Source organism: Agelaius tricolor, unplaced genomic scaffold (genome assembly GCF_023055355.1).
Source record: "Agelaius tricolor isolate 1412-34295 unplaced genomic scaffold, bAgeTri1.0.p SCAF_9, whole genome shotgun sequence".
NCBI lineage: Eukaryota > Metazoa > Chordata > Aves > Passeriformes > Icteridae > Agelaius > Agelaius tricolor.
This window is the reverse complement of record NW_027269269.1, coordinates 1,136,717-1,150,160: the sequence shown is the minus strand read 5'-3', so window position 1 is coordinate 1,150,160 and position 13,444 is coordinate 1,136,717. Positions and strand designations below refer to the sequence as shown.

The 13,444-nt window shown below is 35.9% G+C and overlaps 1 protein-coding gene across 2 annotated transcripts in view; it reads left to right on the top strand.

Moving 5' to 3' along the window:
• Positions 1–13,444, top strand: part of B3GLCT (beta 3-glucosyltransferase) — a 46,229-nt gene that overhangs the window by 13,806 nt on the left and 18,979 nt on the right. For both annotated transcript variants that reach the window (XM_071433965.1, XM_071433964.1), the window contains one exon: positions 11,120–11,196. In XM_071433965.1, the coding sequence (XP_071290066.1) occupies positions 11,120–11,196 (77 nt within the window). The remainder of the gene's footprint in view (positions 1–11,119; positions 11,197–13,444) is intronic.

The window sequence follows — 13,444 nt, the reverse complement described above, 5'->3', positions numbered from 1 at the left end:
AACAGCTGTTTTTGTTTGGATGGCATTTGGTGCAAAAATGATAAGAAAGACTTGGAAGAAGGCAGTTTTTCAATAAGACTGTAGTGTGTTTACAAAGAAAAAAAAGATGCATTCTTTATGAAGTGAAAAACATAACAATTTAATTGTTAGTTGGAATAATTTTAGGTGAGTATTTTGATAGAGCCAGTGAATGTGCTGTAATGTAGATTTTGTCAGAATTCCATTGCATAGTTGTGACATGGTGGCAGTAGAACAGAAATGTGTGTGGACGTTAAATTCCTAAGGCAGGATTCCCCCCCACCCCGTTCCTGCAGCAGCAGTTCTTCACACCTCTGTTTTTCCTTCCCTAACTATTCCTTGTTCCTCTGCCACTCCTCTGCAGACTCTCCCCTTGACCTGCTGGTGGGTCACACTGACCTGAGAGCTGCCTGTTGTACTTTACATTCTAATGGGAAATTTGATTTGTAACGTGTAAGCCTAGAGAGAAGAGGTTTTTAAGAAACTTACACTGAAAGTTCAGTGTGCATAAACAATTCTTTATTTTCTTTGTGTTTTATAAAATTAAGAAAAAATTAGGAGTGGCATACATCCCCTCATATGAAATAGCTTGCTGTGAGGTTACTTGACCTATTTTTCATTTCCACGTTCTTTGTTGTAAAGGACAAAGAAATCTGGTGTAAATTGTCTTATGTGCATTAGTCTTGTAGTGCCTAAATCAGATTGCTGGATGTTTTAGGCTTCATTTATCCAAGCTTATCAAACCTGTTGTAATTAAATCCATTCTAAATGCAATTTTTGATCCTTTAATGAAATCAGTCATGTGAACAGCCTTTGTTCTGCAGAGTTCTATTCTTTCAGAGTCCTCTTTGGAATTGAGACAAGTGTTCAGATACGATGTGTGCAGAGAGGATTATGGTGTCAGTTGTTAAACCCAAGGATTTTAGTTGAGTTCTGTAACTGATGTTGCAGAATATGAGTAATAAAAAGTTCAGCAAGTAGAAATAGAAATGGTTTCAGTGAGGCCAGAATATAAGCATGTTTTGTGGGAAAGAGGTGAAATAATTTTGTAATCAGAGTTGTACCTGAAATTGACCTGGCTTCTAAAAACCTTTATTGCCTATTTGAGAAGATGCTTTTATGGAAATGTTGAAATGGTGATGCTTTTCCAGTATTAACAGTTACCTCTTGAACTGCAGTCATGTTGTCTTAAGACAAGCAGTGATGGAAATCCCACCAATAATCTCATATCTGAAATTTGGGAAAAGGGGAAAGCCAACAGTGTATAGGAAAAAATAAACGGGCATAATCAGCAGGTTCTTGGTACATCTTGATTGTTTTGGTCAACCCACAATGCCACTGAGAGACACTCTCCAGCAATGCTGATTATGGACATGGGGCACATCATCTCTGCAATCCTGCCTATCAACATTTGAAGTTGGCATTTTTCACTGCCAAGTTAAATCCTTGCGTTTTCAAGGACAACTGCTGTATGAAAACAAAAGACTGAATCATCAGGTGGACTCCTCTGTTGTTACAGGCCCAAGCAATAGATGTTTAGTCCTTAAGGTTTCATTAGTTATTTTCTGCTAGTTTGAAATGAGAAATGAACCCAACTGCTGGATTTGTGTTACTTCATTAAACCAGCACATATGCCTCACTTCAAAATGGATTAAGTAACTGACATTAATCTTAACAAGTGATTTGTCCATTTATTTTCTTTTATGGCGCACTTAAAACATTTTTTTTAATGTGAAACCAAACTGTAATTCCGGTCACCAGTAGATGTCAGTATTTTGTTCTTGCTTAAAAAACATTTTCCATAGTGATTTATTGAATATTAGCCAAAACTCTTCAGTTAGAATTTAGCAATGGCAAAAATTCATTTCAGTTTCTACCAATCTTCTTAATTTTTTGAGATTATGGAACATTTAACCTCTGTAAATTAGACCTTCATAAGAAGCACCAAAGAAGAATAAGGAAGCTGTTGGGAGTGTAAAATGGTAATATTTGGGACTATGCCCTTTCTGTCTAAAAACGTCAAAATCAGGATTACTTTTTTGCTATTACTTTCAAAATGAGAAAAGAGGTAAAATAAAGTTTTTGAAAAATTATCAGTTTAGGTGCAGTCAGTGCTCTTTAATTTCCTGTGATTGTGACACTGTTTAGAAGACAAAAGTCTGTATATTTCCCTATGAAAACTGGTCTAGTAGAGTAGGAGATTTTTTTTTGCTTTGGGTCCTGGAGGGTTCTTGCATTGAACACCCTTGGCCAATTCAAAAAACTATAATTTTTCCTGAAAAGTCTAAAGATCAAATGGGGTCCTATTAATAATGTTGTGGTTATAGGATTTAGTGGAAGAACTTCTGAGTTATTTTTTAACTGATTTGTATATTTAGATAAAATAGACATAATTTGCTTGAGACTTTCCAAAATTAATGTCATAAATTCAATGCAATCTGTAATATACCTCTTGCTTCAATTTTCAGTTACTTGCTCAAATTCAGGATTCTAGTATGAAAATCCTGTTTACTTCTCTCCCTCCTGTAATGGCTTCCCATTTCATGGAAGCCTCTTTCCAGCCGAGACTGATCAGGCAATTCATTTTTTGATCCTGCAGTTTTAACAAGGTTTAACAGATTATATTTAAGTGAGGTGTCAGGCTATATTCTGACCTGCCCCTCCCTCTCCATGTCTACAATAGTTTTTCTTCATGGCAAGGTTTTCCACCATATCAAGATCAACCCTATTTTTAAATTAAAACAGGTATGTTTTAACATCAAAATTTCTCAGTATTACTAGATTGATTCCCTTTGGTTTTTTGTGTAAAATAATAGTGTGCCCTTTATTTCTTTCCTAGCAACAACTTTTTTTTTTTCCCTACAAGGATTTATTCATTCTTGTATTTGCAACATCATCCACAACTTTAATATTTGCATATATTTTCCAAATCTGTCCATAAAACTATATTTTTATTATGTGGGGAGAGCTTGCAGTACAAAACCCTAATAAGAGTGTGCATTTAAGTGGTCAGTGTATGAAGTTCCTATTTCTACTTTTTTATCCATGTTAGCACCTGTGTTTGTTTTATGTTGTGTTACTTATTCTGCTTGCATACATTGCCTAGTATCAGTATGCTCTTGGTCACTTTCCTTTGTTTTTCTTTGTAATGCTTCATTCCTTTTAGGATTTGCATTTTAAAGTGCAACTACTCATTCTGGGGCTTCAATATTTGGGTGCTCCTGTTGTGAAATGCTTCTAAACTCTGTTCTGTAGAAATGAGAGGTGCATTCAAAATAAAACCTTTTGAAAGTGGTCCAGGAAAAGTGTACAAAAGATACTGCTTAGTTTGGAAAATGTATTTCAGAGTTGTCTTAAATCTCTTCAAGGTCAGCTTGCAGGGCTTTACACATTTGAGTGACTTTTGTTTTATCTTTGCTTTCCTCCAGCTGTTCTCCTAGCTTTTGGTTCTAATTGTTTATCTTTGACTTTTTACTATGCCCTTGCTTCTCATTCTGCAAAGGTACTGGCGTCCTTTTGACAATTGCTAGGCTTTGTTATCAGCAGAATTGATGCCTTGCTCATTAGCTGTAGGAACTGTAAACGTTACCTACACTTTGTGCTGGAAGGTAAACAGGATCGTTTTCCTCTAATGGATGCTCAGCAGATATGAAGGAATTTTTGGCAGTTGGATAATTCTGCACTAATGAGATCTTTTAAATGTTTTAGCAGTGATGAGTGGGCTGCCCTCAGCCCTGCCTTGCAATCACAGACCATTTTTATATCACTGCTTTTACCAATCAAATATGTGGTAGCTTCCTTCACTTTTTTAATGCAGAAAATAGGACCTGTCACCTCACAGAGATGTCTTGACATGTCAAAATATAAATTGACAGGCAAAATATAAACAAGACAGGGCAAAATATAAACAAGAAATTCAGAAGTTTAAAATGCTTTAGGCTAAGTGTCTCAGCCCCTTCAGCAGCAATTTCTGCATGCTTCATAGGATTTGAACAAACCCATTTTACTAAGGTATTTCTTTTCCCAGTAAAAAATGGGAGATTGCTATAAAGAATAAGAGATTGCTTCCTCCTCCACTATTGTTGGCTATATAAAATTGCTCAGTCATCTTTGAATAGAATGCTCTAGTGTACATGAGACTAGAATTACTAAATCATCAGATTAAAATCATTACCTAGTGACAGTTGTTTTGTTCTTGTATATTCTCCTGAGCATCTATACTGGTACTTGAAATACATTCACCAAATTTCTTGCCTTGTGGAAGCTATTTTCTGCTCTCCTGTTCCTTCTCTTCTTCCCTAGTTAAAATAGGTACATTAGGTTTATTTGGCCAGAGCCTGTTGTGGGGAAGGGACCTGCTCCCCCATGGATCACACTGATTTAGCTTGGGAGACAACTGTCTCAATCTTGCTGTCAGTGAAAGATGCTTCAGGCTTTCCATTAATATAAATCTGCTTATACTGCTAATCTTGCTGATATTTAAAGAAGCATCTGAACCCCATAAATTGCTTAATTTCGTTGCTTCAATCATAGAATCATCAAGGTTGAAAAAGATCTCCAAATCATCAAGTCTTTGAATGCCACCACACCTGCTAAACCATATCAGGAAGTGCCACATCTGCTCAATTTTTTGAATACTTCTGGGGATGGTGACTCCACCACTGCCCTGAGAAGCTTGTTCCAATGCTTAATCACTCTTTCAGTGAAGAAATCTGGCCCAATATCCAACCTGAAGTGTTTTTATGCACTAGTTGCCATTGATATAGATTTTGCTTTTAAGTAAAAACTCACTTTACACATGAATATTATCAACTACAATACTAAAATCCTATCTTAAACCCATTCTAAACAAAGACCTTACTCAGACCAGGCAACATAATTATAGTGGTTCATCTTTAATATTGGCTTTCATGACTTACAGCTATGTACTGTATACCACACATCTTTCTTTTGCATGATTGCATTTATTTAGAATTCATGTAAACTGTGAGCTGCTGAGAAAGTATTCCTCACTGCTTTTTATTCACTCAAGTGAAGAGCAAACAAATGACACTTTACTGCAATATGTTGTTGTCATCCTAGGCTACTGTCTTATTATACACATCTGTGGTAGCATTTATAATAAGCACTCAAAACTTTTCCAGATTTTTTTCCACACCTTTTTATTTGTCTTGCTACAAAATAAGGTCTGATTTGTTAATTTGCACACAGTACTTGCTGTGTTTTTTTGCACACAGTACTTGCTTTATTTTTTTTGCTCTTGATTTGTGAAAGCTATGGCCTTTCACTGAACTCTGTGAAATTACACATAATATATTATGAAAACTCAGCTCTTTTTTAAAACGATAACCAGGCATCTGAGAGTAGAACAGAAGGAGAAATTCTCTCTAATGGAAAATAGTACATTATGCTTTATTACTTTGGGCTTCCTGAGGAGCAAAGATTATTAAAAACTGTGCCTTATGAGAATCATGGGTTTTGTTGTTGTGGGAGTTTTTTACACCTTATTGTGGCCTTTCAGTACTTAAGGGGGGGTTGTAAAGAAAGAGGGGAACAGACTTGTTAGAGAGCCTGTAATAATAAGGAAAGGGTAGAGTTTTTAAATTAGAGTAGGCTGAGACTCAGCATAAGGAAGATTTTTTACAGTGATGTTGCTGAAACACTGACATTTTGCCAGAGAGGTGGTTGATATCCCATCCCTGGAAACATTTAAGATCATTTTGGTTGGGGTTCTGAGCAACCTGATGTAGCTGAAAGTGTCTCTGCTCACTGGAGGGGCCTGGACTAGAGCTTTAAATGTTCCTTCCAACTCAAAACTGTTCTAGGATTCTATGAATGAAGCCTAAAGGAAGAAATAGAGCAAAAAATTAAAAGGACTGGACAACTTTGGAGAAGCTCCTAAATAACAGATATGTTAAACAGAAGCAAAGTTCTTTTACAGTGGTAATGTATAATAGTACTTTAGATCATCCATGAGTTTTATTTGAATGGGATTATTGAAATAATATTTTGTCTTGGATTCTTGGAAATGAGGCTCTGATAAAATTTATATTTGTGTCTTTAAAACATGAAAAATAATTTAAATATGTATTGTAATTTTCAATATTTAAGGAAATTGTTAGAATATAGAGAAGATGAAGTGTTTGGTGCAATGTTTGAAGCTGGAAATTCCCAGTAAATTGTCTGACCCGCTAGGCTTAGAGGTAGGAGATTTGCTATTACTTTCTTTTACTATTGCTATTGGTATTACTTTATTTTAGAAATCCTTCAGGATGTCTACAGAATTGGCATGTTTTTGAAAATAAAGCTGTGGGGAGACTTCAGTATGTATTCCACAGCTCTACTTTGTCAAAGTAGTCATAACAGATGACTGTAAGAGCTTGGCTTATTTCACCTCCCAAGGGAAGGCTGAGAAGGTAGGCTAGCTCTGAATGTGTCTTAGGATTGATTACTGAAAAGAAGATAAGAGAGGAGGGAAAATGCTGTTATGTGCTTGAAGGGTATGTAGAGATAGGAAAACATTTCTGAGTCTGGAGCTGTGCAGTTCAGCAGCAGCAGCAGTGCTCAGGGTTTAAGGACCCCACTCCTACCCCTCAGCTTTGGGGGGAGTTTAAAAGGCAGTTTAATGAGCTCACAAAGCACAGAGATAATAAATGCAAGACACCTACACATATGAGCAAACTGGACTCATTAGGAGCAAATTCCTGTACTCTACTTTATTTTTCTCTGGTGTATTACAAGATGGCTTTTTGCTCTGCTTAGGTGACTCAGTAATATAACAACGAGCAGATTACCATCGTGTTTTGCATTTCACTGCAGTTCCGGATCTGTTTCTATGCCTGACTTGCAAAATCATGTCACACAGGACATATAATTAATAGTGCTGAGCCAGATCTAGTGTGAGTTGTGTCCTAATAAAGTGTGTTCTCACAAAAGAATACACTTAGGGCAAGGTTTGGTTATGCTTAGATGAAATTCAGTGAGCTACTTTGTAGAAAAACAAAGCAAACTCAGTTCTGCTGGAGGATCATAGAGGATGTGACCTAGCCTGGAAATCCCATTTTAACTGGATCTCTGCCATCCTGGGTGCATACAGAAGCCCATTTTGGCCTTGTAGTCTATGAAACCATAGCATTTCCTTTTGGTTTTACCCTGTACAGTTTTATTCTATATAAATTGCACATTTCTCATATAGGGTTTGGTAGATTGATATGAAATTCCATGTAGTGCAGAAAGAATACAAATACTTGTTTCACGTTAACAATTCTCTTACTTACTTCTTAATTCTTTTATTCTGACTTGCCTTTTCTTTATTGGATATGCTAGTCCTCCAAGTTTTTTTCATGTTAATGAAGGGAACTTTCAATATTTAGATTCAAAAACCAGAGTTCTCTTGATGATTTAGTGTGAAATTGATTGTGTCATTAGAATATTCATACTTCAACTTGCATAAAAAATACTAGATGATTTTAAGGTACAAATGAGGCTGTGTGAGTCTGTCTCTTTGGAATTGGCTTGAAAATGTGGCTCTAACCCCTTTATTCACACTTAGTTTTTCATTTGTGTAAAGTTTGCCATTGTCATCTGTAACAGGTATTGCTGATCTCACTGTGCTGATAGAGTAGGTGGTATTTGGAGTAAAAACATCTCATACTGTATTTCAGACCACAAGCAATTCCATGTCTTGGTTTTGCCCTTTAAAGTCAGCTCAGTTGCATAAGTGGGGAGAGTAGTTTCTCAGTCTTCAAAAAGTGGTTAAATTATGTTATTTATATTTCAAGATACTTTACTTGTGTCATATGTAGAATGTTGGTAAGTGTGAAGACACATGTGGTTTGTAACTGTGGAAACAATAGTTCCAAGCTAGAATAACCTGTGAATGCAATACAAGACATGGGTGCATTTGTAGGAGAGTTTTATGAGATAGGCACAGTGTGCAAGTTACATTTCATTACCTTGACTGCATGTGCCCTTCCACTCCTCAAAGCTGACACCAGATACATTTTTCTTTTTTGTTCTGTCCTTGTACTGAAGATGGAATAAATAAAATGAATAGGTCAGACCAGCACCACTAGGTTCAGAGTAAAAATGAGAAAGGAAAAGCAGCAGAAATGCTCCTGTATTTTTGAAAGTGGCTGTTTTAGATGTCTAGAGTGTGTTTTAGGCATCGCCTTTATTAAATTAAAATTAATGCATTGTTAGAGGTGAGTAGAAAGAGAGGATCCTGCAGGATATGTATTTTCATGTTTTAGAGGAAGTTGGGTAGAGAAAGAGAGCAGGTTTATGACAATGTCAAAGAGAAAAGATACCTTGTAAGAGTACTGAATTAGCTCAAGAAAGTGCTTTTTCTCTATCATCACTCCTTTGCTCTGCACAAAGTAAATAGAGTATAAGGGTACAGCTACATAGATTATGTAATTTACTTAAATCTTTTTCATGGGTAAATGCTGCTTTTATCTAAAATTAATCCAGTTTCAGCCTTCAGTGTAATAGAGACACTGAGTATATTATTATTAACTACTGTTTTCTTTGTCTTTTGTGCATTAAATACATGTCTTCCTACAAATACTAGCAGGTTTTGTATGCGTGTAAAAATAAATGTTCTTGTAAAGACAGAGGTCTGCCCTTTATCTTCCTATCTACAGCCCCTTAAGTAAGCATAATTTTGTGGTTTTACCATAAACTTATACTAAAAATAAAAATAAATAAATAAATCCAAGTAAATAAAGTCAATAAAGATAAAACTATACCCAAGTAAATTTTTCCCATTTTCACATTTTAGTGAAATACAAGGTGTTGAGAATACTATGACTAAGATTTGCCACTTCCACTAAAAGCTCTGAACTTTTGTTTTTTCAGTAAATTGAAAACAAGCAGAAACATATTTGTTAGGTTAGTTTGAACTGGAAGCATAAATCACAAATGCTGATTTTTGAGATGCAGGTGAATATCCTGTTACAAATTGGAGTTTTTGCATTGTTTCTTTTCAATTTGGGTCATTCCAATAGCATAAATCCTTATTTTTGTGTAAGATTAATGCACTCCTGAGAGACGTTATTATGTTATTCCTTAGAGCAGTAGAGATGTTTTCTTTAGTACATGAAATGTGGAGGTTTTATATATTTCTAGATGCTTAACTTAGGTGCTTAACTACCCCTAAAAAGGATTTAAAGTAAACTTGACAGAGTCAGAAAATAGTGCAAACTTTATCTTAGAGCTTTTCTTAGAAAATAAATTATTTTTGTGTTCACATGTGAATTTTATGTTAATGGTATGATTCAGAAAAAGCGTTCATCAATCAGGAATGTTTGGCACGTACAAGCTGTAAGTGGAAAAGGATTAGGGCCTAGAGAGACAGGTGAACCCCTACAACTCATGGTCCTTTCTCTGGTTGTGGGAGCACAGACCTCCAAACACAGATACACGGAGCCTCCTGCCCAGGAATTAGAAATGTGTCACCATCATATTTTCTGGAAAAATCTCTTTGCCTAGGATTCTTCTCCTGGGAAGCTGAGAAGTCTCAGAGAAAAAGGAAAACAATATCATCTCATTTGCTTCTCCTGTGTTTTGCTGCTTTGGAATGTGGTTGGAGATTGTTTATCCAACAGGTGGTTGTTTCCTTGGTTTCATGTCAAGTGTTTAGACTTAATAAGCAATCAGGGTCAAGCTGTGTCGAGGCTCTGGAAAGAGTCACAAGTTTTTCTGTAGTATCTTTCTAGCCTTCTGTCTGTATCCTTTTAGTATTCTTTAGTATAGTTTAGTTTAGTATTCTTTAATATATTCTAGTACCATAAAATAATAAATTAGCCTGCTAAGAACATGGAGTCAGATTCATCATTTCCTTCCTGCCATGGGGCACCCCGCTAATACGAGAGAAATGGAATTTAAGGAGAAGACAGGACAGAGTGCAGTGATCAGAGCAGGCCATGGCCAGACAAGTGTCCTGCCCAGCAAATTGTTAGAAGTGACCACCTCCCTTTTTTCCCTGTACTTACAAAGATTTTTTCCTCCTTGTCTTGGTTTCAGCTTGGGTAGGGTAAGAGGAGGGTTGAGTGAGCAGCTGTATGGTGCTTAATTTCCAGCTGGGCTTAAATCACTCCTCAAACACCATGATCCCTCTTTTCCTGACTTTGTGCTCTTTCCTAAGCATCTCATGTGACATTTTGTGCTAACCCAAAGTGCTGTTCCCCTGAAAGCTGTGGTGAGTCCCATGCTCCTGTGGGCAGTGAGCCCCTGTCAGGCTGTCAGGTGAGCAGGGAACCTCTCCCTTATCTTTAGCTGGTGTCACACCTGGACAGAATGATGCTGCAGTGGGGGATTGCACTCACTGAAGGAGTAGGGTACTGCCTGTGTATTGAGGGATGTATCTGCATCCAGCTTTTCACATGTATTACAAATTGTGCACTTTGGTTTATTGGAAGGCTGCGTTTAAATGGTGTTCTCTTGGAAACTACCTCAGAATTCTAGCTTATCTGCTAGACACTGGGATCTGCCACATCAAAGAAGTTTCAAGTAACAAAAGAGCAAAGGAATTTTTAAGTATTTGCCTTTGTAGGAAAGCTTCTTTGATCTTTCAGGAAGAAAAAAATGCTATCTCCTCATTTTGATTTTTCTGTAAATCCATCGGGTTTTGTGGTGATGTTAGTGTGACAAGTCAAAGCTCAGCTCAAAGTAAAGAGCGTTGGAACTCTCACTTAAGCTGTGTGTAACGTGATTGTCCAATGGGAGTCTTTGTAGAACACCCTTCATTATTTATAACTATTTCTTCATGGGATTTTATAGTATGGCAAGGAGATTACTATGATCTATTGATTACATGGGTTCTTATGCAAAGCATTGAACTCAAAGTCTGTTAGCTTTATAACAAAAAGGCAATTACAAAATTACACGTTGGAAGAAGCACCATCCCTAACTTGCAGTTCACCTTGTTTCATACCATCCTAAGTTATCTATTCTTCAGGGCTGCTTGCCAGTCAAAACCTAGAAACTAACTGGAAAACTAATTAATTATTCCAGAATAATTTTTTAAAGATTGATTGATGTTTAGGAAGAAAGTACATATAATTCAAGTTTCATGGGAATATTTTTATTTTTCTTAAAGGAATTGCCTACGGTTCTGCTTATACATCAGATCGACAGGCATGAAGGTGCATGGACAATATTGCCATTAATGACAGAGTAAGTGTAATGAATGCCAGTCACTTTCAGAAGTTTTTGTAACCAAGAATATATGTATTAGTTACTCAGACCTTTGTTTTCAGAAGCAAAAAATTTTTAATGAGAGTTGCAACTTTATATTTTAACTATCTTACTGTACTTTTTTTTGTTTTATAAAGCAATTTTCTGATAAACTTAATTAAATCAGAGAAGCCTATTTAAAATAAAAGAACAGTAATAATAGAATTTAACTGAGCAACAACCTTCTTCATATCATGGTGCATTTAAAAATTATTAGGGAAGTAGGCTAGTCTAAAGAAATGGCCTTTTTAAATGTGTATTTTTCTATTTGGTCCCCACTTCTTACAGTGTAAGGTGTGAGGTATTACAGAAATTTTGATCTTTCAGATTACTTGACTGAATAAAGTGGAATAAATGAAAAAAAAAATAGATCATAATACTTGTTTTGGGTTTTTATTGCTTATAGAGTTTGTAAGAGGCCGTATATCTCTCTAGTGAGAAGTTTTAGCTTTCACTATCTTTTTAGATGCTTATATGGCAAATTTTCATATTAGTATGATAAGAAAAGACAGGCAGTCTCAAATATCTTTTCTTCTTAGCTTATGCAGGTGGCTCCAAGGAGGACATGCTGCATTTACATGGTAGTATCTTGCAAACTGTCAGAAAATTGTTTTAGTAATCCTGAAGCTCCCTGGTATTGAAGACTATCTTTTGCCTGAAACTTGCATTTGAAATCTGCAGCCTACTGAGTTTTAACTTAGTTAATATAATTTATTAGATGTATTCAGGGTGAGGTTTTTATGTCAGAGTGGTTGCAGGACAGCATACTTTTCCTTCTGCTTTCCATTACTTTGTGTGTAGAAAAATGTAAATAGTGCTTGTATAGCAGCTGTCTGTAAGATATATGTAAACTGTGAAAAATAGCAGAAGAGATTTGAAGTAAATTGAAAACTGGAAGATGATGTTCAAGCTATCAATCATCTTCCCTGCTTAGCTCCTGTTTCAATGACCTTGTGGTTCCTCTTCTGAATTATTTATGTCATGGTGATAGGGTTTACAGATACAGCTCTTATAATATAGCAAAACTAAAAGAAAAAATACAAATGCTCATTTGTGTGAGAAAGCAGAAGCAGATTATTTAGAAATCAGAAGAGGAATCTTAAGTAGAGGATTTCCATCTTGAGATTTCTGGAATATGAGTTTCCTTGTGTGTACTGTTTCACTTAATACTTTTGGAAATGAAGACATGGAGTTTAGAAGTATGTTGATGTTTTGAAGTTTGTATTGTTTTGTTTTCTCAATGGACAAAAGAGGAAGAAGGGAGTTCAGGCCATCCTGTAGCAGGTGATGATGCTTTTAATTGTGATATAAGATGCATCTATATCAGAAAATTGCTTCCAAAGAATAGATTTCTCAGTCCTGTATCTCTCAGCTACATTTTTAAGGAGGTCTCTAAGCAGTTGTGAAAAATTTTAATTTTTAGTTCTTGGGCACAGGTTAAGTTGGACAAAATATTTAATTTCAGAAGATGCACTCAGTGGATGTTTCATGACAGAGTATCCTTACTGTGCCCTGAAGGCCTGCTACATTTCATCTCATTCAGCAGAGAAGAAATCCCTTTTTTAAAAATTATCCAAAACAGGATCTTACCATGGTATCTCCAAGGTCTCCTTGCAGTCTGAACTCCAAACATTTGTGCTCTGAAGTCTCCATTAGACTCTCTTGGAGGTCTTAAGTACTCAGCCTTCGGAATCATTCCCAAAAGCCACGCAAAGGAAACTGGAAAAATAAATATAGTAGGGTTTTTTTTTTTCCATTAGGATGTTATTAATTAATATGGCTCTCTTTTGATGAGTAGGGGAAGAATTAAGGCTAGAGGAACAGAGAAACAGGGAATGTCATTTTTCTGAAGGAATTGGGAATCCTGCATTGAGATTATTGCTATCTTTGAGGATTCCCTTCAGTCTGTACAGGTTCACTGTACTGGAAAAGCTAATGAAGTTTTTACATTACATTTATATTTTGTACATTTCTGAATGGAAATTCTTTATGTATCTCTGTTCCCTTCTTTGTGGAATAACTGGTTTTTTTATAAATAGATAGCAGCAGAGTCAGTATCTTTATCCATTCACAATAGTCCTTTGATGTGTAGTTCTAAATCAGTTGTAAAATTTTTCACTTCTCTGTAAATGAAGAATTGATGACAAATTATTTATTTTGTGGAATGTGCCTTGAATTTGCCATTTTT